Below are 22,779 nucleotides of genomic sequence, written 5' to 3'. Positions count from 1 at the left end.
GACATGAGGTTCGCACCCACCCTAGCAGCCGCGGAAACGTGCGTAAAGCTCCAGGAAAAAGGAGGAGTCCGACAGAGCCTAGAGAGGTCTGGCCAATCCGGAGGCTGGCGGGCCTGGAATTCCCGCCTATGGGCAGCGTGCGCGCACACCACGCACGCACGCACGCTCAGCACGCAAGCTGCGGAAGCGCGCGCGCAGGCCCAGCCCTCGTCGCTGCCGCCATTTTAGCTCCTGGTTCCGGCCGCACGGTGTGGGTTCTTGTGGCGGGAGGGGTGGGAGTCCCCGAGAGTTAAGTAGCTGTCGTCCACTGTGCCCATACAGCCGCCAGCTTCTTTTTTCTTCCTTTCCTACCTCCTGTTAAAAGTGCGAGGATGTCCAAGCGGCACCGGTTGGATCTGGGGGAGGATTACCCCTCCGGCAAGAAGCGTGCGGGGACCGATGGGTAAGCCAGGCCGGGGGCGCGCGGCAGCGGCTCGGCTTTGTTGCCTTCGTGGCGGAGAGCGAGCTGGAGCTGGCCTGGTCGAGCGGCTCCCAGAGCCCGAGCCTTTGTTGTCCTTTAGGCTCAGTTCAGCAGCCACGGATCGGGGAAAAAGCCGGGCTAATTTGGCCCGGCAAGGGCGTCAGGGATGTGTGTGGCGGGGCCGCCGCTCGGGCCTGCCGAGAGTGAGAGGCCTATGGCGACCACGAGGACACCTCCTGTGGCAGCCCGAGCCGGCCAGAGTCACTTCGGACGGAGTCTGGAGGGCGTGCAGCGCGGACCGCGTGGCCTCAGTTCCCGACTGGGCCCCGGGGCCGAGACCCAGGATGGGAGGACGCGCCGGTGACTTCGCGTCCAAGGGCACCGGGCGCTTCCCGGCGGGAGCGCCGGGGGAGGAGGGGGTGTCTGCGTGCCGGGAAGGGGAGAGGCGGAGGGCGGGAAGCGCGAGGATTCTTCTGTAGGTTGGGGTGGGGGCGGCGGGAGTTGCGAGAGTTCCCGGGGGAAGGGAGAGAGGAGGCCCTTTCGGGAGAAAGGAAAACGTGGAGTATACCTGATGGGGCTGGAAACCTGGCTCGGAGCGGCCGGCTCGGCGGGAGAGACCGTGCTCAGTCCATTCAAACATTTCCGAGTAGGTAGCAGGCAAACTTCCGTTCTCTGCGCGCACTCCCGCCATCGCCTTCAGTTCCTGCTTTGGTTAAAATAGTGGTTACCGAGCACCCCAGAGCAGGCAGCAAGCAGATTCCTTTCTGTAAGTTTCTACTTTCTGTCTTTTTTCCTTCTTTCTTAAGTAACTTTTGAAATACAGAGATCCTTTTCAAAACCCGTTAATATTTATGGCTACATGTCATCCCGGTGGAGGTCGAGTAATACTGAATATAGTTTCATGGTGTTCTAGATTCCCTTTTCTTAGCCATTCCCTAAAGCTGCAGAGAAATTTAGCTATTAATTTAAGCATTTTTTTCCCAGTGCACGAACAGGTACTTCTGAAGTAGATCAATTAAGGGATAATTAAGGCAGAAAAGCAAAAAAATTTCGCGAGTTCGAATATCCATATAACTTTATATAGTTGTGGCATAGAATCACTGTCATCTGTATAGTTTTTATAAACTTTTGTTCACTCATTCTATGGGATTGATTTCTAAGTAACCTATGTAATCTCACTGCTAGCTGTTATCAGGGTCAATTCTGTAGATTTTTAAATCTTAACAACATTAGGCATTGTAATAATACAGTGACATAAGACAGTTTTCTCTTAGGCTGTCTCCCACCTCCACCCCAAATTAAAAATGTTAGTATGTTTGAGCACTGTGTATTAGATCGTTGGCGCTGCAAACAACTTCCAGGAGAGTATAATCAACCCACCATGGGTTGAGAAATGAGAGACCAGAGTTAAAGTTGCTTGCACACGTTTTACACAATTGATAGCAGATTCTAGAGCACTACTGTTTTCATTTTTATTCTTTAGCGCGCAACCTAATACTATGTTGAGTCTTTACAATCTGTACTCATGACATTTATAATGGGTTGGTAAAATTGGGAAGGCTTAGTTCTTGATTCCTGTGAAGTCAAAAAATTGCTTTTGGCTAAAATTCAACTGATGTCTCAAAAGAGGTCAGATTGGAACAAAGTATTTACACTGGAACAGAAATAGTTTGCTTATTAATATTTGTGTACCATTTAAAATGCTTTTCTTAGATTAGTGGTTCCATAACATTTCTTTGCTCTTGAAAATTACATGCTTCCAAAAACCAGCTTCACATATCCCATCGATATTATCTGATATTTGCCCAATATTTAAGGGAAAGTTTATCTGTAGAATAATACCAGAGTTAGAAGTTCTGGAGGGAAGTTTTTGATGCTAATTTTTGTGTCATTTGATTCTATAGAATTCTCATAGAATTGATTTTCTTTAGAAATTGGTTTAGTGTTTATTAGTGCTAACCATTTTTTAAAGGGGGATTCAGTTGAAGTTATGTTGATTTTTGATGTCTGTCAGAGTACCTGTAGTTTTGAAGAGCTAATAATCATTTTAACACGTGTATTTGTTTGACACAAACGGCCTGTCATTTTTTTGGACTGAGGTGTCAAATACCACTCTGATTTATCCAGTACCATGAAGTGGGAGTAATTTTGTGGAAGATTTCACCCATTCATGGTCCTAAACTAGGCAGGGGTTTATTTACTGTTGACATATTTTAATTTTGGAGTCAAAATTGAAGTTGTGTCAGTTACATACTGTCATCTTTCCATACATCCACAAAATCTTCAATATAAAGTTACTGTCAAAGTGACAATTTGCTGTGTGAGGTATGCAAAACTTTAAAGATAGGAACATTTTTATTCTAATGTTGGTTTTTGATCATACTTTCTGAGAGTTTTTCCTATTAATTGCATGGAAGTGAAGCTAATGTGTTAACAGAACAATACAGAGTATGTACTCTGCAGCACACATTGTCCTACACACTTTATGTGAATGCACCCATTATTGTAATCCTAGTGGAACATAAGAAATGTCCGTGCACAGAGGTATAATAAAAAAGGCACATTTTCTGAAATCTTCTATTTCTGAGGAAGAATTTTGGATTAACAGTTTTGGAGTTCTCTGCATATTTACTTAATTTGTAAACTATTAATCAGTGGGAGTTAATCAATTTTTCATTATATTTACATATTCAGATGTCTTTCTAATAGATGTTACTTTTTGTTTGTTTGTTTGTTTTTGAACCTGGGATGGAACTCATGACCTCGTGCTGGGCAGGCAGACACTTATGCCACTGAGCTAAATCCCCGACTCAACGTTATCATTTTCATTGGCTGTGTAATACTCCCATTTGCAAAGGTGTGTCAGAACCAGTATTCTGTTTATTAATGAAAAGTACAAAGAGTCTTATGTACACATATTTACATGCTTAGAATGAAGTTTCTGGAGATAAGGTTGCCAGATCTGGACTCAGTGGTATACACCTATAATCCCAGCTACTTGGCAGATTAAAGCAAGAGGATATTAAGTTATAAGCCAATTTGGGCAATGTAGGGGGATCCTGTGTCAAAAGAGGATGGAAGTTCAGTGGTAAAGTGCTTGCCTAGTATTGGTTCAGTCTCCAGCACTGCCGGAAGAGTAGAGGGCAAAAAAAATCATGTTTGTTTAAAATGCATATGATTCTCAATTGGAGTTTAATATAGTGTGCTAATCTTGAAAGATTTAATGATGATAGTATTATTAGGTACTTCCAATATACCAGGCAACACTTGAAGGACATTAGAAATACTAAATCTTATCAAGATTACACTAGACATTAATAGCCACATTTTGTAGACAAGGAAAGAAATACTGCGATATAGTTAATTTAAATTCTGAGTTGTGAACGGTACAGAACCATGTGCTTGACAGCTATGTCCGATGGTCCTTGCTGGTATTGTGACTTAAAATGACTATGAAGTTCCAAAGGCTTGGTTTTTATCACCTATTCCCCGCTAAAGGCAGATAGTTTGAGCCATAGACAACATTTCTAGGTGATGAATTAGTTTTCCATTTCCTCCCTGTTGCTTTATTTTAATATATGCTGCTGTTTTATTAGTATTTTTTAACTTCGCAGATTAGTAAGTTGAGATGTATGCCTTTCCTGTGATTATGTGCATGTGGTCCTTGTGCCTCTTTACTCTGTATATTGCAACTATTTTCATTCCTTGGTTCACAGCTAATCTTTGTGCATTTTTGTGGGTTGGGAGAGGTTTTTTGTTTGGTTGGTTTGGTTTAGTTTGGTTTGTAATGAAGATGTGAATGACATGGGTGACTGAAAACATGTTCATTGCTGCAGATAGTACTTCAACAAAATGAAACTGTGTAATATATGGTATTCTTTGTCCATCACCCCTTTTCCCCAAATACTAACTCAGGAAAATTAGGTTCTTGTCTGGGACTGCAGAAGTTCATTAGTCTTCCTTTTTTGTTCCCTTTTCCCTTTTTATTTCCGTGGAGAGAATAGTAGAAACGTAAGTTCTTATTCAGGCCAATCCTCTTTAAAGCATTTTTTAGTATTATGCTCATCTCTTTAAGATGTCTACCATTGTGGCTAAAGTGCATTTCATTTTGCTGAGTATATTTCTGTGTTCCCTATTGTAAACTATACCCTGTTGGCAATATAAATGTTTATTTAATTATTAAGTGCTTAGACCAGAAGTAGGATGAGAGCAACACAAAAGATGTTTGGTACTGTTTTTTAAAGATAGACCAGGACTTGTATTAAATGGGGCATAGTTTTGAATTGTGAGATTTCATAATTAGGTTCTTTATTTGGCTTTTCTTTAATTTTGGGGGGGGGTTGATGCAGTAAGAGGCTTCATTGGGTTCTGAGTTATTCTGTAACTGTAATGGGTGAACACTGGATAGAAGGGAAGATTGTCTACAAAATAAAGCTTTTACCTCCTCAGTAATTCTTTATGGACTACAATTACATTTTTTTTTTTTTTTTTTTTTTTATCGGTACCAGGGATCGAACTCACGACTGCCTGCTTGCAAGGCAGGCGCTTATGCCGCTGAGCTAAATCCCCAGCCCCTACAATTACATTTTAAGGACAAGATCAGAAAGGCTGTCAGCTTACCATTAATTGAAGCATTCCAACTCAGTGTTGGGTTTAGCAGTTCAGCTGCATTTTTCCAAGGGCAGTTTTTGTTCCCCAACTATGTCATCATGGAGAATGGGTTTTTCTGCTTTATCACTGATTCTTGAACACAGGAAATTTGTCCTATTTTCATGTATTATGATTAAGCCATAATGGTCCATTTGAGGGTTCAGTGTCAGCTCCCTGTTGCCATGCTTCGTGACACATTTATCTACTATAGGAGTTGTGAAATAAAACTGGATTAGAATGAATAGGCATAAATATTTTTTCCACCACTAGGCTTTGGGAGCCACCTTTAGTTGCAGCCTTCATCCCATGCTATTTGTCAGTTTTTGTACCATAAATTACTATTAACCATAGTAGGGACAAAGATTGTAACTCAGTGGTAAATTGTTTGCTTAACTTGCACGAAGACTTGAGTTTCAGTTCCCAATACTGGAAATAAAAATTATTGTATTAGGGTCCATCTAGAAGATCCCAGAATTGATCATTTAAACTTTACCTAATGGTTATATGCATACTTTAAACACGTTCATAGTGTTAAGTTCATTTTTAGTTTAGCTATATTTAATTAATTTATAGCCAAGGTATGTAATTTTACAGTGTATCTCCAGTGTCTTGCTAGTAAAGTTAAAATGCAAAAATAAACTGAAAACAAATAAAACTTTTAAATTTAGTTTTCCTTTTAAAAATTGATAAATACTGGAAAGAGAAACAATACGAATTTACCTACAGATATGTAATTCATATTTGTATTGCTTGCAAGAGCGGTATAATATTGTATTGTGCTTTTTACTTAGCATTATACCATAAAGTACAGAAAGCATCTTTTCACAGAAGTTTGAGGGAGGATCTGGGGAAGATTGTGATGCCATCTTATTTTGCCACTCCAGCTATCTTTTCTCTAACTCTTGTTCAAGTGGGAATATTTTTTACTTGCAGAAGACTCTTGGTTATTATGTTGCCTTATCTTGTATTAAAGGTTGCATAAGAAATTTGAGGGAAAGGAAGAGAAAGACATGTATTATCTTTGACCATTATGTCTGATACGTCAATGTATTCAATGGGTTGACATTTGTGATTGTTCATGCTCCTAAGAACATTTGCATAAAACTCAGAATCTGAACTCTAAATTTTTATTTCTAGGAAAGATCGGGATCGTGACCGGGATCGTGAAGATCGGTCTAAAGATCGAGACCGAGAACGTGATAGAGGAGATAGAGAGCGGGAGAGGGAGAAAGAAAAGGAGAAAGAATTGCGAGCTTCGACAAATGCTATGCTTATCAGTGCTGGATTACCACCTTTAAAAGCTTCGCATTCAGCTCACTCAACCCACTCTGCTCATTCAACACATTCGACACATTCTGCTCATTCAACACACGCTGGACATACAGCACACACATCACTTCCACAGTGCATTAATCCATTCACCAATTTACCCCATACCCCTCGATATTACGATATTCTAAAGAAACGGCTTCAGCTCCCTGTTTGGGAGTATAAGGATAGGTTTACAGATATTCTGGTTAGACATCAGTCATTTGTACTGGTTGGCGAGACTGGGTCTGGTAAAACAACACAGGTGAGTTAATGTGTACATGGTACAAATTTTACTAATTTACCTAAGTTTACCAGGTGTTTATTTGTCCATTGTGTGTGTGTCTTGTGGGATACTTTGAAGAATAGTTTCTTTTATATTTAGCACTTTTTAGTGACTCAATAGAAATCCTTTAGGGAGTAGCTGTTTTCCTTGGGCCATAGGAGAAAATAACAGTGCTGGTTTTTTCTGTTTCATTATCTTAAATGTGACAGTAATAAGTTCCCACCTAATTTGACTTTGGGCTAGATTTGGTGGGGAACACAAAACTTTGTGTGCTGGTGGCTGGGTGGAGAGATGAGCCATTGGAGTAGTTTCTACTATTTTGAAATACATGAATATTACCAGCTTATTCTTTGAAAAGGAACATAGAGAAAAGTATACCCATGATCTCCATCCATCATACAGGACTAAATACTGTTGGTGGTGTTTTGTTAAGACATATAGGACATTTCTCAAACATGGATGAGCTATTATTTACTAGATTTCTGTTGGCATCTAGTCTGTTTCTAATAGTTTTACATGGTCACAACATTTGTAGAAGTGGAAATTATTGGGCCATGATATCATTCATACTTACTTGTGATATACATAACCAAATAGCCTCCTACAGAGTATATCAATTTACCCTTCTATAAAGGAAGGATACATGGGAACATAGGTGGGAAACCGTTAGCTTGTATTCTTGCATTTTATATTCATAATGTGATAGGGGAAAAAATCATTTGTGTAATTTTTGTGTGTGAGCCTGAACTACAGGTAAAAATTTCATTTGAATAAAAAATCCCTGGCTATTAAGGAAAGTTCAGCAAAGTATTGAGTTTAATAGCTGTTACTGTACTGAAATAATTACTCATGTTGCATTTCCTGGCTTATTTTCTATGATCATGTACCTATGATACATATTTATCATAAACATGAAATTGCATGGGCTACACAGGAATTTGAGTATTTCATGGAGACATTTGAAAGCTGCTAGAGCAACTAAAATTGGAACCTTTTACTACTGACTGAGCTGTAGTGAATACTAGGTTAGGTGAAAGAAAACAGTTGATGTTAGGAACAGAATCAGTTACATTTTTTCTACTTACATCATTGTGATTTTTAAAAATTAAAACATATAAAAGGCAATAACAAAAATAGGGCAATGACAGTTTTTAGTTCAACTCCCTTAGTAGTGAGCCTAGAGGTTAGGTTGTATGGTATTAACGCTTGAGTACAGCCAGGCACTATGCAACTCTGCAGGAAGATAATCCATATAGATGAACCAAAAGAGGCTCAGATTCATGAGAAGTTTGTAGAAGTTTAGTGGATAGCCCTGGGTTACATGGTTAATAGATTTATGTGAGTTCAGCATTAAAACTTTGGCCCTTTTATCTTTAACCAACATTATATTCATGCTGTTACTCTGGTCTGATGTGGTCTGCCTTATTTAACAAATTGCTGGTGATTATTTGGATTAACATTTGGCCCTTTTAGGGGTGCTGCTTGCTATGAATATGTAAGGTTGCAGGGATTTTGGGGAAAGATAAACAGTGAATTTCATCCAAATGAGGTTTTTTACACTTTTACCAGTAAAACTTTGACTTATATCGCTAAAAAGTAGCAACTAATTTTTTAGTTATGTTTGTGACTCAGAAAATAAAACCATCCAAACAAAATGTTTAACTTTGACAACCACAGTAAAGACATTTTGCTTTGCTACTTACTATGCATACTATACACATGAGAATCTCAGAGTGATTCAGCCAAAGGAACAACATCAATAAAAGCGAGAGTTTAGAGGAAGGAAAGAAAGGGTTGTGTACTGTGGCGAGAGTGAGTGCAGGGTGTGAGGAGCAGTGGAGCAAGTGAGACTGGTGGTACAGGTTGGGCCTTAATGTATCTTCTGTTGATAGGAAGGTCATCAGGGCTTTTAGTTAAAGCTAGTGATGGAATTTTACATCAATACCTGGTCTAGGGAGGATGTGATGTTAGGCGTTTAGGAGGTAATACCAAGTTTAGACTTTGCACAAGTCAATGGGAATGAAGTATAAAAGGAGGATTAGGGTTAAGATGTTAACCATGTGTTGGGGAAGAAATTAAAAATACTTGAAGGAAAATGAGAAATCACAGCTTTTAGTTCTTTTTTTCATGGCAGCAATAGACGTCAAAACCAGGGCCTTGCATATGCAAGGCAGGTGAGTATTGTACCACTGAGTTATGTTGCTGACCTATATTTTACTTACAAATTTGTTGAATTTGAGATATCAGTAGTATATTCTTGAGATAAAAATGACCACTAAGTCGCAATGATTGGAGTTTGGATTGACATTTAAGCTTAAGTACTATGAGAAGTACAAAAAATTACTTAAGTATATAAAACAAGAAGAATAGAGGATTCAAGATTAGTTTTTAGAAAGTTGGCTTCAACTGGAGCAAGAGAAGAAGCTGAATGGAAGAGAAATAGAAAAACATACCTGGCATGAATGAGTCAGTAGCCCACATAGAGTATTTCAGAGCCTGCTTTCTCCTGGAATAATCTCATTTTACTTAGAATTAACTGAGGAGTTCTCCATATATTGTTTGGGAACCATTGAAATACCAAAAATTTAGTTTGTATATTTCAAACAAAATTAAATACTGCAACACAGTAGAAATAGATAAGAGTAGCCAGCTATCTTCTGTTAAAAGCCAAACATTTAAGATTTGTAGAAGTTCGGAATAGTCTGCACTTAACAAAACTTTGGGTATGAAAAGTATACTTTAATATGTGTTATTTATGTTAAAAAGATAGATTTTTTTAACTAGGAATTAATACCTTTGCACCTTTTAAGTTGCATTGTACACATGCAGTAAATTTGTAAGTTGTTTAACATCCTCAGGTTTTTTTTTTGGGTACTGGGGATCAAACTTGCCAGACAGGTGCTTATGCTGCTGAACCAACTCCCCAGCCCCATCCTCAGTTATTTTAAGACTAAAGTCCTAAGAGTCTAGCAGCTCATAGTCAAAACCAAGACTTTTTTTTAAAATAAAGGCAAACCATTTATGTGGAGTACATTAAAAATCAGCATTTTTACCTTAAATCTGAATTAACTTTTAAGTATTCTTTGCTAGTCAGTGCTTTTGAAGCTTAACATTTTAGTTTGTCTTTTAAAGTACATTTTGCCTTGGAGGACAGTTGGTGAAATGAGAATAGTTATATAAAACCTTACTAGAAATGTTGACAGGGCAACGGAGATACTACTGTTATAGTTTAATATTTTTGTTCCTTGAGATACATATTATGTTCTCAAAGAAGCAGCATGACCATTTCCCATTTGGCTATTTGTCAGTGACAATATTTACGTTAAAAACATTTACCTTTAAATTGCACAAGTGTGATCTAACTAAAATACTATAATGATGCAGCAACCAACATTCATCAGTTACCATTGTAGAACTACAGCAACCCCTCACATGGTTCCTAGAATATTAGAGTGGCCTTTGATGGAGAAAAATTGTCATTGTAACGACAGTGGATTCCTAGGTAATGTGGTAGGCTTTTGCATTTTTTCCTATGGTCCTTTTCCATTATAATCTTAATAAAATTACTCAGTAACTATGGGTAACAATGAAGAAATGTACTATTACGACAGTCAGCTTGAGGTTTGGGCTTTCTTTTTTCCTTTTCTCTTGGTTTGTCCTTCACCAAAGTGCTGCTGCTCTAAGTCCTAAATTTGAGAGCAGAAAGTGGTAACAATAGACTTTTAAGATGATAACTAAAGTGTTGCTGAGAGGAGCAGAATGGAAGTATTAGAGAGTTGATGTGCTAGGAGTTTCCTTCTGCTGGTTTACAACCAGATTTGAATAAAATTAAAAGACTTACAGCTCCAGGAGGGTGTAAATGTTTACTTACATTTTCTTACTCAGATTGCATGTATGTGTTTCAAGGTTACATGCTTTTCTTAGAATGCTTTTGGTAGTTACTTGTAAGCTGTATTCTTTTTCATTGCATATATAAATGGTTAATCATGGGACAATTTACACTTTGACATAATGAGCAAAAACCTCAGGGGTCCCTACCCACTCAGGAGTATAATCATGCTGTACCAGTGTCATATGTGACCGTTTTATGGCTAAGTTATAAATAATTTTGTCATTTTCTTAAATGAATTTTATTTTAAATAATTAATGAGATCATTAGTTCATGTTGAACAGTTGATATGTAGAGTAGAACTAATTTCAATGTGAAATTATTTGACAGATTCCACAGTGGTGTGTGGAGTACATGCGATCATTACCTGGACCCAAGCGAGGAGTTGCCTGTACCCAACCCAGGAGAGTAGCTGCAATGAGTGTGGCTCAGAGAGTTGCTGATGAAATGGATGTTATGTTGGGCCAGGAAGTTGGTTACTCCATTCGATTTGAAGACTGCAGTAGTGCAAAAACCATTCTTAAGTAAGTACTATTAACTTTTAAAATAAATGTTTCCTGTGTAGTTTTTTACTGTTAGTCAAGAAACTTAATAGTAGAAGCTCAAGCTATCCAGATTTAGAATATAATAGTTCAGAGTAGACCTTCTTAGACATGCCAGATGATTTAATACGGGTTTATTTTCTTGGCATCAAATGCATATAGCTATTTAGTAGAAATTGAATTTCAAAAGTCACATTTTAATTACTTGATGCCGTGTCTCAGGAAATGTTGCTAATATAAAGTGTGACTTTTAATAAGTGATGCCATTTAAAAGTAAAAATATATTAGTGAAGGTTACTTTTAAAATATGTGAACTGACATAATTAATTTGGGGTTGAAGAGACTTTTAGTGTTAGTTATGGAGACTTGCTGTTCATACATCATGAACTAAAAGGAGTCTTTAGTTCTATGATGAACTGTTGGTACCCCCTCAAGCGCCTGTTTTTCTGGCTGTATTGATTGCACATGTACATTGAGTTTCTAACATTGTAATTTGTCTGGTTTTTTATCTTCATCTTACTATTGCATTCTATATACATAGTGACATATATTGTTTGGTCATTCTTTCAAAAAGCTATCTTTTATTACCTCTGCTTATTTATATTTACATGACCTTTAAGTCATTTTTAAAAAATGATTTCTTTGTCATGGATGCAGTTTCCATGAGGTGGTTTGAAGGTGTTTGGAATAAAACGTTTTGTGGGCAGTGACATGATTTTAGTGGCAGACAATAATATAATTACTATTAGGAAATAAATGAGACTTTTACCTCCTTTGATTTGTAGAAATTCAGAGGTAAATAGTATAGTGAACTTTTCATGTATTTATCACCCACTTTCCCCTGTACTATTCTTTTTTTGCTAGTAACCAACATTTTCCTTAACTCATTATTTTGAAGTAAACCTTAGATAGCATATATTACATCTTTAATATTTAGTATCTGATAGTTTCACATAATGTATCACAACTTGTAGAATATTGTTTAATCACAGTATCTAGTTTACAAATTTCTTGTCAGTTTTTGTTCTTTGATACTTAACTTTTTTTGGAATTTCATATCCAGTTTCATGTGAATTGCAGTTGAGCTTCAGGACTTCAGAGACAAGTTATAACTATGTAGCTCATACTGGCCTTGAATGAAGTTTGTGGCCCAAGTTGGCTTCAAACTTGAAGGGCTCCCTCTGCCTTTGACTCCTAATTGCTGGTATTACAGTTGTGCAACACGAGACGTAGTTGCTTTAAGTCGGTTTATCTTCATGCTTTCGTGTCAGGCATATTTCTTGACTTAACATTAATCTTCATTGGAAAAATCTTTAGTTATGACTACAGATCACCTGTACCTAGAAAGTAATTGACAAAAGTCACATAGAGTCATGGCTCATTTTTGTGCTATTTTAAAATAAAATAATGTCAGAGACTTGGAAAATGAAGAGCAGATTTTATTTATCTTGTCTTGTTTATTTATTTATTTTGAGTAGGATTATTTGTGAATTTTTTCACTGTGCATCAAGACATTTTTGTTGAAGTTGAGTAGAGAGAACAGAATTTGGAAACTGAGATGTGGGAAAATGTTAGATCTCTATGTGTATATTAAGAAATAGAGCAAGGGTAGACTTTAAAAAAAATGTATGCCTGTGAAAACTTGGTTCAGTTAATAGGAAGTGACTAGTAACATCAATAGTTGTGGTAGCCCAAAGTGACATTATGAGGATTTTTGACATGAGGATTATTTCAGACAGGGTAAATTTGTTGGCATTCCTTCTATAGAATCTAATAAACTAAATTAGTTTTGTCTTTATTTTTTCAGTAAGCTACTTTAAAAAGAAATTTTAAAAAATTGAAATTAACTCTTTCCAATTTAATAGGAAGAGAATTAGTAGTTTTATTGGTAGGGATGCTTTGTTAAAAACAGTGTTTTGTGATCCTTAGGTATAGTTAATATAATCTATATTTACTTACTGAGACTCTAGGTGTTAAAATCAGCTAAAGCTTTTACTTACTGTCAAGATGTCACGTAATTAATTAAGAAGAAAATATCCATCAAAACAGCTGTGCTTACCATTGTATAGTCAAGAGTTGCTTTTTCATGTGGGGTAGTAAAGAGAGCTAACTTCTGAAAACTGCTTGAAGACAGTGTATAGCCTTAGTTTTGAGACTATTTTAGCTAAACCAGTGTGTGTATTAGTTGCCTTTGTGCAAAAGAAGTCTAAACATAGTTTCTGCAGTGCTTGTGATATGTTCTCAAATTCTAAGTCTGATATTAAGCTAATTTCAAAGGAGTGCTCCAGAATAAATTAGTGTGCACACTGTTATGCTACTGTTATGTTACTCAGTTGCCAGGGACAGGTTGCTAACCACAGTTTGTCAGATGTTAGTTTATCCCACTTTTCGAAGCCATTCCTTTTAAAGTATGTTTATTTTTCTGTTGCTGTCTTGAAATTAAAATTATGAAAAAGAAAATAGTGAGGTAATTAAGGAAAAGCAGACTAATCAATAAAAGATAACTGCCTTATTTATGGTGGTCAGTACCAAATCGTGATTCATTTTGATCATTGTAAGGGAGAGGGCACTGCTGACTCCCGGGGATCGAACTCACAACCATGTGCTTGCAAGGCAGGCGCTGATGCCCCTGAGCTAAATCCCCAGTCTCGGCACTGCTGATTTTAAGAAGCAATTCGTCATTCAGGATATAACAGATTTTAAGAAATTCATTCCTCAGTGGTTGAGCTGGTAATTTTTAGGGAAGAAAACGCTTTGATGATCTTACATCTCTGGAAACACATATTTAGAGTTAGTTTGGTAGCTGTTTTCATAGTCATTTTAAGTTACATGCTTTTTCTCTTGCCAGCTGCAAAGTTAAGATATTCAGATATTGAGGGAACCCAGTTGTCCTTCAGTTAATTGGCTACTTTTGTATCTCCTATAGTGCTAGGTATGGTGTCTTAGTTACTTTTCTCATTGCCGATACAAAATACCCAATAAAAAAAGTAAATTTAATGCTTTTCCCCATAAAAGAAATTTAATGTAAAATTGAGTGTTGAGTTTAGGCTCAACACCGAGTTCTGCTTCTTCTGAAACAATATTGGTGTTTCAATGAGAGAATAATTTGAGAATTCAATTCAGATTGGAAGAGAAGTTGGAATTTAAGTCAGAAAGCCTGACTTGAACCCAGTAGTTATCTCTTAACAGTTTTTAGGGTACAGAATGAGAGCATTTCAAATACCTTTGACAGTTTATTCTTTTCCTCCAACCCCTCTCTTTCCTTTTCCCCTTCCCCTTTCCTCCATTCCATGTTCCCTATTCCCTGTCCCCTTTCCCCCTTTAGTTTCTGGGTCTTATGTCTTTTGGTATGGGGGATAGTTGAGGCAGGATCTCATTTTCTAGTTTTCTAGTTTGAACTCACTATGTAGGCCAGGGTGGTTTCAACTCCAGCGTTTTCCCTGGCTTAGCCTCCTGTGGGTATCACGCCTGGCCAGTACTTGGGATTGAACCCACGGCAGGGTTTTGCCTAGGCTGGGTGAGCCCTCTGTTACTGAGCTACATCCTCAGCCCTTTTAATTTTTGACAGTCTTGCTGTGTTCAGTTTTCCACACTGTCCTCAAACTTGCGATCCTTTGGCCTTAGCCTCTCAAATATGTAGTGGATTATACTGGGTAGCATTTAAAGAAAAACTTTCTGAATGGAATAATTGGAACTTGGGGAAGAAACTCTTGTCTGTTGTTGGGTGTACACACCCCTCCCGCCTCTCCTAGTGCTAGGGATTGACCCTAGTGCCTCCTGCATGCTGTGAAAAGTTCTACAATTGACCTAAATCCAAGCCCCAGTTTATATTTTCTTTAAGCATCTGACTTAGTATAAATTAGAATTTTCATGCTAGCTTGATTTTAAGATGTTAAAGGACTAACTTACAGAATTTATAAGACAGTGTACAGATTATCAAAGATAATTTTTTTAATCTTTCTGGCCTAATTGGACCATAAACTTGGTATAGGGCTTGTGTTTACATACCCATATAATTGCTGTGTGTGCATAACTTGTTTTGTTCTTTAAATTTGAGGAAGCTAACAGGATAACAGTGTGAAGTTTTCACTGAGTGTGGATTTTGAATGAATCTTTGAAGCATAATCGTGAAAAGGGGATGGGTTATTCCTGTACAGATACTTCCTCTGATTTTGCTAAAACTTCATTTGTCAAAATAGTATATGGTGATGAGGTAATGTAGTGTACATGATTTGCCTTTTAGTCTTCATCTTTTGAATATCAGATTCACTTTAATTTTGGAATCTTAGAAGGATAAAAGTCCCAATGTAGGATGATGCTATGAAACAGAAAGTGTGTTTGTTTTTAATGGACGCATAATAGTTCTGTAAGACTGTATTATCTTGAGATGCTTATCTGATACACAATTTGAGAGCAAGCTTCTAGAAAGCCAAAAAATGTAAGTAAGAAAACATGATTAAACTTTGACAGAGAGAAATGAGCAGTCTTGGATGTGATAAACTGCCCTTTGTAAAGCTTGATAGAGATAAGATTTTAACAAACCAACCAAAATGTGCTTTTCCATATATAATCTGACTCATAAACATGTAGAATTTTTTAACCTCACAAGAAAAATGCCAAAGTTTGGACCCAAAAGTATAACAAATGTGAAATTGATACAGATACTGTTACAGTAAGAAACTGGATGGTAGAGAAACTTTATAGCTGGCACAGGGAGGATTAGCAGGTATTGCCCTAGCAGATTTTTTGGGGCCCCTAGAAGCACACTGAAGCAGTGTTTGTATGAGGTGTATTCAGAGATTCCAGAGAGGGTATCCAGCAAGGCATCGTCATTTAGAGATAGATTTGACAAGAGAGCTAAAAGAAAGTGCAGTAGATCCCAGAGTACAGCTTTAAGAGTAAGTTCGGAGTTTTGAACGTGGGATCTATATATACAGTGAGTACTACTCTACCATAAAGGATAAACTGGAAGCATTTATAAATAAATGAGCCCAACTCGAAGACCATAATATACAGTGAGATAAATCAGATGCACAAGTTTAAATATCACATGGTTTTTCTTATATGAGAAACCCAAAATATAAGTAAAGAGCAAAATAAAAGATAATAGGAAGTAGGGAAATCTTTTTCAGGTGGGAACAAGAGGGGAGTTAAAAGAGGATGGGAGAAGAGAACTGAAAACATGGAAATAGAGCTTTTGCAAACTGACATGAAGTAGGAAGGGATGGGATGGGTATGAGAAAGAAAAAAGAATTAAAATGTGCTATATACATGTAACAGTCGCCATGATAAATGTAATCATTATCTACAACTAATGTATACCAATTAAAACAACAAAGACCAGTGCTGAGTTCGCTTCTAGCTATGTGGCTTAATACCGTGTCTTGGCTATGTTGGTTAACCTTCCTGTGCCTACTGCTTTTTCAGAAGGTAGGCCTGACTGTACCGCACAGGGTTGTTTTTTAAGTATTACATAGCTATGTGTAACTTGCTTCTGACACTCAGATTAGTAGTGCTTCAGTGCTGACTGCTTCTGTTAGTAATGGTAGTAGATTTCCAGTTTAGGAAATAGATGATCTTATTAGCCAGCCATAGTTAGCCTTGTAAGAGCAATTTAATAAAGTTTCTTTTGGCATTAATGAGTTAATAATCGAGGAAGATTAGCTTGAATTAAACCTTAACATTATTGGTCACTATGGACTGAGTGAATCCAAGTATTCTTTAGAGTTGGAGATAAGAGGTCAGAATATGGGTGGTACTTTTTAGACTATTAATCATATGAACTAACTTAATAAACATCTGTTATATGATAGACTTTGTTCTAATTCAAGTATAGGGCTTAAGCTGGATAAGTAGAATGTTATTGGCTTTTGCTAATTCATGGAAAGCTAATTTGATTTTCTGCTTAAATTATTACATTGATTTGTATTTATACATAAGCATTTGCAAGGGATTAATTATGGAGACTATTTATGCAGTGCCAGTATCTTAGAAAACATTAAGTGGAGCCTATATATTTATGTTAACTTCTTTAAATGCTATTGTGAGGTAAAACAGTGTTTCTTTTGTGTTGTTTTTGTTTGATTAGGTGTCTAAATCTGAAATACATACTAATTCAATTTTAGCTATTTGCCAAAACAGTTATGCATTTTGGTGTCTGTTCTGCAGCATTTCAACTAAGAATAAATTTGCACATGGTAGAAATGGGTTTTGAGAATTTTTGTGTTTAGCTAGTTTGTTGTGATCAGAGGACATAAAAATAGACGAAATAACAAAATCCTGTGTATTTCCATCCATGTGACCTTTTACAGCTAGTAGGTCTCATTTTATCCAGTGAGATGCTCTAAGTGCTTTTTGGTTATAATAAGATGAATATTAGCTCCTATAGTGTAATATTGTTGCTAAGAATATATCAAACTGAACTTAAGTATGTGTAAGTCCTGGAAAGTGTAAGTCCTGGAAAGATTACCATCTATTGTTGAAATGCTTAACTCCCTGGAATAGTTGTGGAGTCCTGTCTGTTGAGTATGGAAGAGTAATATAAATTGTGTTTACATCGTTAAGAACATATTCTTTGTGAGATGTAAGGGTTTTTTAACCAATTGAGTCTGTTTAGATACCATTTTCAGTGACCTTCGTTTCATCTGTTGGAGCTAGCTGTAGACGCTAAGATTACATAATATTTAAAGTAGACTTATTGGGCTGGGAGTTTAGCTCAGCGGCGCAAGCACCTGCCTGGCAAGCACAAGATTGTGAGTTTGATCCCTGGTACTCCCTCCCCCCCCTCCAAAAAAAGTAGGCTTATTTACCTCTGCAAATGTTTAGGATTATATGTAGACTAGTGATGGGGGATCTTAACATTAAATATTCTACGTTTTTGTAAATGTTTACATAGATCAGATTTGCTTGAAATTGTCATAATGTCATATATGATCTAGTAAGCTGTCATAAGTCAATACATGTATTTAATATCTGAATAAAACTATCGTAAAGGCCATTCATCCTAAAAGGGAATTGTTGGTACCATGATTCCCTCTTCTGATCTAGTGGTTTCTGCTTGAATTTGGCATTCTCCTGTGCCTTAGTATTGTCATTCAGAAAGTATTCTCTAGCTGATGGCTTTGTACAAAAATGAGTTATATGGTAAGGAAAATAAAACTGAATAAATGGTTTTTACACTGTATGGGTTCTGCATCTCTGAATTCAGTTAATTGCAACACTGAAAATCTTTAAGAAAAAATTGAGCATGTACATTTTTTTCATGTCATTTAATATAATGCAACAATTATGCCAGGTAGCCCATGCCTGTAATCTCAGCACGCAGGAGGCCGAGGCAGGAGGATCTCTTGGGCTCCTGTAAGTTCAAGGCCAGCCTGACCTACAAAGTGAGTTCAAGGCCAACCTGAAATGCATAGTGAAACCTTGTCTTAAAACAACAAAAATATAGCATTTGCCTTATATTAGATACTAAAATCTGGAGATTTTTTAAAATAGCTGTAATAGGAAGATATTTTATAAGATTTGCGCATCTGCAGATTTATCTGCTGGCAATTTCCCATGACTAATGGAGGACTGTACTTTCTTTTGATTAGTGTCCTTCAGAAGTGTTGATTCATTTTTATTTCAATGAAATTACTGCATGCAAAGTTGTTTGTGCAGGCACATTAATGTGGGTAAGGCTGGAGATGCTCATTCAAGTTGACTAGATTGTAGTGAATTAATCTAAAAATTTAGTAGTAAATACAAAAATTATATGTACCTTAAACCAGTGATGGTGAACCTTTTAGAACTTTCAGTGATAAAAGATAGCTGGTTGTGGCATATATGTCATAGGTTTGCCACCACTGCCTTAAACATTTTATTAACCATTAACATTATTTGTAACATAAAATCTGTAGTCTGTTGGATCAATGACGTTTGATTAAGTACGGGCCTTTTGAAGTTCCATTTTGCTGTAAAAAGTGCCTGTTTAAGTTGAAACAAACACTTCGTGTTCTTTAAAAATACAAAAGCATAGATCTGAAATTCAAAAGGACTAATTCAGTCTTAACAGCTTTAAAATCCCAGACTTATCTTAGAATTATCTCACATTTGATAGTTCCTTATGTATGACTTTTTCCCACATTTTTCTAAAGCATCTGTCTGAGGGTTCATATATACAATTCTCATTTCTATGCTCAGATTTTATCATTTCGTGTTGTGTCATTACCTTGATTCAACTAGTGTAGACAATGACTGTGCTAAAGTATGTTGTATATATGAAAGCATTATCCAATGAGGTATGTCAAGTTAGTAAACAGTGTGACATGGAGTTCTATTTTCTACCTTATTTACGTTTTACAAATGAACTATTGGAGATGTTGCAGTTGTTATCCCAGTTCAGACACCAATAGGAAAATGGGGACTTAGCTTCAAATTTTTCTTAAGTTACATGTTCCCAACTACCACATATTCTTCACCTCATTCTGTGTATTTGTAAAGCTTTTCCTAGGAAGTAAGGTGAGCAGTACTTCATCTCTGCCTCTGTCTTCATGTGGCTTCCTTTGTTTCTTACATTCCCTTCTTTTCCTGAGAATACTTGGTCATTGGATTTAGGGAGTAATCTAAATTCAAGGAAATTCATTTTAAGTTTTTAACTTGAATTGTATCTAATTGTATCTAAAAGCCCTTTTTTGAATGAGGCTGTATTCAAAATTGCCAGGTGTTAGAACTTGAACTGATATTCTTTGGGTATTTTTTGTTGTAATATATACAGATACAGTGTGTCCTTTTTTTTCCAAATCTTTTTGTGGTAGTACAGATGGAGCCCAAAATGAGGAATCTGTTCTGCACATTACCTACTTGTAGTAAGCTAAACTGGTTTTGATATGCTGAAATGGTAACTACTACTATTTAATTGGGAAAGTAGCATATTTTTGTGTATTTTAAGAGACCTGAAATTTAGAATACTATGTTTAAATGACTAAACATAGCAAAGTTGACAAATTAAATGATGGTGCAATAATATGAGTGATATCTCATGAGGATCACTGAGCAATAAACTAATATTCAGACATTAGGAATTAATCTGAAAGGCAGTGCTTGACCATATAGCAGTAACTATGATACAGTAATTAAAGCATGACAAATAATAGTTCCATTAACTATTTTGTGGTCCAGAAATTTTTCTTTCAAAAATACAAGAATGCCTGTTTAGTCATTGCCTCTATATTGTGGTTGTCTGAAGATTGAGGAGTGTGAGGAGAAAACATATCAGAGAAGAATGACTTTTTAATAAGTTTTTAGGTTAACATTTTTGTAAATTTTATGACTTCTTGTTTTTAATGTCTGAAATCAGGTATATTTTAAAATCTGTGGAAGTCTTTTAACTTGTGGCAGATTGGAGGTTGCATTGTCTGTGAAAGCTTGCATTTGATCCATGTACATTTTGCATAAGCAGTCCGAGTTGTTGAGACTAGCAATACTGAATTAATTTGCTAGTTAAAATGTCTTCAAAGCCGTGATGTTTCCAAGCAGAGCCAGGGAACTCCACCCCTAAGCTATAAAGGTGATGGGAAAAAGAAATGCCCTCAAAAATATTGCACCAGGATTCTCTTGAATAGTTATGGAGTATTCAGAAAGGCTGACAGAGTAATGCGGTGTAACCAGTCCACTTTTTTTAAACATGCAAAACCATAAACAGGGGTGCTTGTGAAGCTAGGGGAGATAACCCGCAAATGAATTAGTTTGCTGCTGGGATAATGGCAGGAGGATTACCTTTGTCAGTAAAACCTCAGATAGATTAAAGAAATACCAAAACATCTAGAGTAATGATGGTGAACCTTTTAGAGAAGAGTGCCCAAGCTGCAACCCAAAACCTACTTATTTGTCATAGTTCCAGCACTAGTTACACCTGAATACTGAGGTTTTAGATTAGAAAAACAGCTCATACACTAACATTACATTTTTTGTTTAAAAGAGAAACAACAAATGCCATAGGTTTACTACCACTGATCTCTAGGCTGTAGTGTCACAGGTTCATGCACTTGTGCTGGATTGTTAAGACATTATCATAATTAGTATTTATTTTCTTTTATGATCTTAACATAAACTAATCATGCAATGGGTACTGTGGCTTGAGATGTACTTAACACTGTACTATAAAGGTTGTTCTGGAACAGTTAAAAAGATTGCTTTTTTTTAAATAACTGCCTACCAATTGTGGTGGTGTCCTAGTTTGCAAACTAATGTTATTGATGGATGCTTAGATTTGTTTTTGCTTTTACAATTGGCTGTCATTTAACACCCTCTTACAATATTTCATGCACATTTTTTGACACCTTCTCATCTGTGAGATAAATTCCTTTCAAGTGAAGTTGGTTAAGTTAAAGGGGATGCTTGGATTTTTATCAGTTTTTGCCAGGTTGCATTCCATGAAGATTTTATCTGCTTCCATCAGTGAGGAATGAGCAAATGAGTACCTTTTTCTTACCTTTGCAGACATGGTATTGCTAAGCTTTTATCTTTGTCAATCTTGTAAGTGAAAAATGGAATCTACTAAAGATTTAATTTGCATTTCTTTTGTGTGAAATTGAACATCTTTACATGTTTGTATTAGCTATTTGTATATTGTTTTGGAATCTGAGAATAGTTTATTATCATTTTTCCAAGGTTTTTTACCTCGTTGACAGTGATGTTAGTGCTTCTCAATTTCAAGTTTCATTTGAGAAAATGTGCAGTATTATAGAATTTGATAAAATTTGATACCTGTTCATATTTCTTTGTCAGTCTTAGAAATGGTGGTTATTTTTTAAATAATACTGCAAAAAAAGGAAATACATAAATGGAATGAAAATGGACTTAACGAAGTCTTGATAAATTTAGAATTACATTAGTTGAATTAAGGCAGGAGTTCACTTTTGTTGTCACTGTCAATTTACTGAACTTACTGTTCTAACAGATGGCATTGGCTAAAAATAATCAAGTTGGTCCATGAAAGATTAGAGTAGACGAATCCTGAAGAACAGCCAAAATGAAGTCATGTCATGTTTTTTTAGACTTTTAAATCTGTAAACAAAACCACCAGCTTTTAATTGAATGAGCTGTGACTTCAGTATTTAAGGGTGTACTGTGTTTTGTCCAGGTGCCAAACTAAGGTTTTTATTAGAGTAGTAACCAGAATGCAGTGGACAGAAGATAGTGGACCCATATGCTCTTGTACAAAGCACTCTTGATTTGATTAATGAATCCACATGATACCTCTCCCATGAAACCTGAATTCCATAATAATAGCCTTTTTATTGAGGCATTCCTTAGCCTAGTTTCTCTTTGGGTTTTTGATAATCTGATGTCATTTTCCTTTATCTTCCATTTATGTAGCAGCATTTCCATAATGTTGGCATTGGTCCAGTTATTTCATAAATGAATTCCTTGTGTACTTTTTTACGGTCATGTCTTCATCCTGGGGTGGGGGGAAAGTGGCAGGCTTAGACTGCTAGGCTGTTGTAATCCATCCTGTTGTTAGCTTATTAAGTAAGGAATTGTTAAAGCTTTATTTATTTTCAGTGTATACTTACATATGGTAACATTTTAGCAGTTTGAAGCAATTTAAGTGGTTTATTGGTATTGTTTACCGGTTCAGTACTTAAGGTTTTTTAAAGAAAAA

General features: G+C 36.5%; 1 protein-coding gene across 1 annotated transcript in view; it reads left to right on the top strand.

Annotated features, from left to right (window-relative positions):
- Nucleotides 1–210: 210 nt before the first annotated feature.
- Dhx15 (DEAH-box helicase 15) overlaps nt 211–22,779 on the top strand; it is a 44,667-nt gene continuing 22,098 nt past the window's right edge. Inside the window, exons 1-3 of the mRNA XM_003467407.5 lie at nt 211–442; nt 6,248–6,683; nt 10,924–11,117. Coding sequence (XP_003467455.1) covers nt 372–442; nt 6,248–6,683; nt 10,924–11,117 — 701 coding nt within the window. The 5' untranslated portion in view covers nt 211–371. The remainder of the gene's footprint in view (nt 443–6,247; nt 6,684–10,923; nt 11,118–22,779) is intronic.

This window comes from Cavia porcellus, unplaced genomic scaffold (genome assembly GCF_034190915.1).
Source record: "Cavia porcellus strain 051 isolate PalLab524CR breed Dunkin Hartley unplaced genomic scaffold, mCavPor4.1 scaffold_30, whole genome shotgun sequence".
NCBI classification, from domain to species: domain Eukaryota; kingdom Metazoa; phylum Chordata; class Mammalia; order Rodentia; family Caviidae; genus Cavia; species Cavia porcellus.
Note: the sequence above shows the minus strand (reverse complement) of the source record. Positions and strands in the feature narration are given on the sequence as shown.